The sequence below is a fragment of the Procambarus clarkii genome, chromosome 19 (assembly GCF_040958095.1).
Source record: "Procambarus clarkii isolate CNS0578487 chromosome 19, FALCON_Pclarkii_2.0, whole genome shotgun sequence".
NCBI classification, from domain to species: Eukaryota; Metazoa; Arthropoda; class Malacostraca; order Decapoda; family Cambaridae; genus Procambarus; species Procambarus clarkii.
The window spans coordinates 46,961,938-46,964,098 of record NC_091168.1 but is presented as its reverse complement, the minus strand read 5'-3'; the positions used below and the strand labels follow the sequence as shown (position 1 = coordinate 46,964,098).

At 49.4% G+C, this 2,161-nt stretch overlaps 1 protein-coding gene across 1 annotated transcript in view; it reads left to right on the top strand.

Annotated features, from left to right (window-relative positions):
• Window positions 1-595: 595 nt before the first annotated feature.
• The window catches only part of LOC138366481 (calponin homology domain-containing protein DDB_G0272472-like), a 12,625-nt gene continuing 11,059 nt past the window's right edge, over window positions 596-2,161 (top strand). Inside the window, exon 1 of the mRNA XM_069327537.1 lies at window positions 596-643. Coding sequence (XP_069183638.1) covers window positions 596-643 — 48 coding nt within the window. The remainder of the gene's footprint in view (window positions 644-2,161) is intronic.

Here is a 2,161-nt window from a genome sequence, read left to right as displayed (position 1 = left end):
AGGATGGCGCAGACACACCGGCACAGGCAGCCAAGGTTGCGCACAACAGCAGGGATGCGGTACCACGCCCCTTCCACTTGACACGGTACCCCAGGATACGACGGTACACGGTGTTACACGGTACACGGTGTTACATGGTACACGAGACCCGAGAAAGTCCTTCACTGTTCCTCAGAATTATAACATTCGTTTCTCTGCCCGAAACGCTGCGCGTGCTAGTGGCTTTACAAGACTGTAATTACCATAATTGTATCCTCACATTCCTTATGTACATTCTTGTATATGCATAAATAAATAAATAAATAAAAACATTTAAGGTTTCTCTCATAACACTGAAACCTTTTCTGGCACGTCTCACAGCAGTATCTTCAAGCACAGATACGATCGACGGCGGATGTCACTTTTGTAGCCCGATAATTAACGCCTCACTCAGTCCAGCTCCTCTAAGATGGCGTCCCACAATTACGCGGCTAGATGACAAGTTCACACGGCTCGATACAAGCCCCTTTCCGATTACCGGATTCTTACGCACGGCACACAGAAAGATAGCAAGATGTAGGCATGACTTTAGTAACGTTGCAGGCGGTATTTCCCGATGCTTGGCCTAGCACGGGAAATACGTCGTCAGGGTGCAACGTCCAAGGTAAGAATGTCTTTCCCGCCAATATCATGCCTGGGGTACCATGCAGTACCCCTCAGCGTCTTGGCCAATCACAGTTCAGCATTTCTGAGGCCCCAGACCCTCAGCCAATCGCGCACCTGCCCCATGACGCTACCCCCTCTCACACGAGGTGGACTCGTGATAGGGGGGTGGTCTATGGCCGTTAACCCCCCATACCTCCCTCTCTACACTTGACTTGTACAAAAATTTCCCTGAAATCAACTCCCTCCTGTAATTTCCTTCACAGACCTGATACAGTGATCAGAATGACATGAATGGCTAGCAAAATGTCATGGGCTGTCCAACGACACCCAACACGACTGTGGAAAAGTTATATACAGAAAGTTGAATCACGGTGCACATCACTGGTGCACTATGCAATTTCGTACTTAATTCAGTGCACGAGAGAGCAGGGAAAATATGTCCCCTGACAACGAGCTCTCCCACCCGACCAACAAGTGTCAGCACCCTGTCCAGAGGTGCAGCCTGTGCGCACTGGACCATCACTACTCCATATGCAAGGCAACAGTCCATCACTGCTTGCTCTGTGATGGCAATCACCCTGCAATTTCCCTCCGCTGCCCCCGCAGACAGGAAATCATCAAGGCCCAGGATGAAGCCAAAAGAAACAACTCGTCTACCTCCTCGACCAGAGCCCCAAGCGTTCAACTCACCACCTTAGCTCTCACTAGTCGACCAGAAGACTTTCCGGTCCTACCAACATGTGGCTCCTCCCAGCAGGCGACACAGCCTTCTCATTGGGGAACCAAGGTCCCACAGGCTCCTTCACAGCCCCCTGCATCACGTGCAGGCATTATCCCTGGTCTTCTTAAACTAGCAGAAAGGCTTGCAGGACTAGACAACCAGCGCTTTGTCAGTGAACTAAACGCATTATACATAAATAATGGCCTGGCCCCCATCATAGCCACTAGCGTAAATCTCACTGCCTCCTCTACCACTCCGGAGACTACCACCAGGACGACCAGGTGGTCAATTTCAACTCCGACTCCAGAACTGCCCATGACCCGGGCGACACAAACAGAGGTAATTCCTTCTCCAGCTCCCAACACTCCTACCATCACTATCTCAGCAGCCGCGCTAGCAGACGTGCTGTCTACAAACGATAACAGCACCACCAGCGCTCCTGAAATAGCTACAACCACCAATCAACGGCACCTAAACCTACCTAAGGCTGCGAGGCGAAAGACAAAAACGCCCACTACGGAGGTTACGGACTCTTCAGAGGAGGAAATCATAGTAGGAGCTCCACCGCCGCATCACAAATACGACACCTACACGGTTCAAGACTTCCTCATGGAGGCCACGTCACCAAACTCTAACGACAGCACTGTTCAGCCAAAGTCGCAGGCAAAGAAAAAACGGAAAACCTAGAGGTCTACACTAACCCCACCAGCTCCATAACCGAACCGGTTATATATATATATATATATATATATATATATATATATATATATATATATATATATATTATATATATAT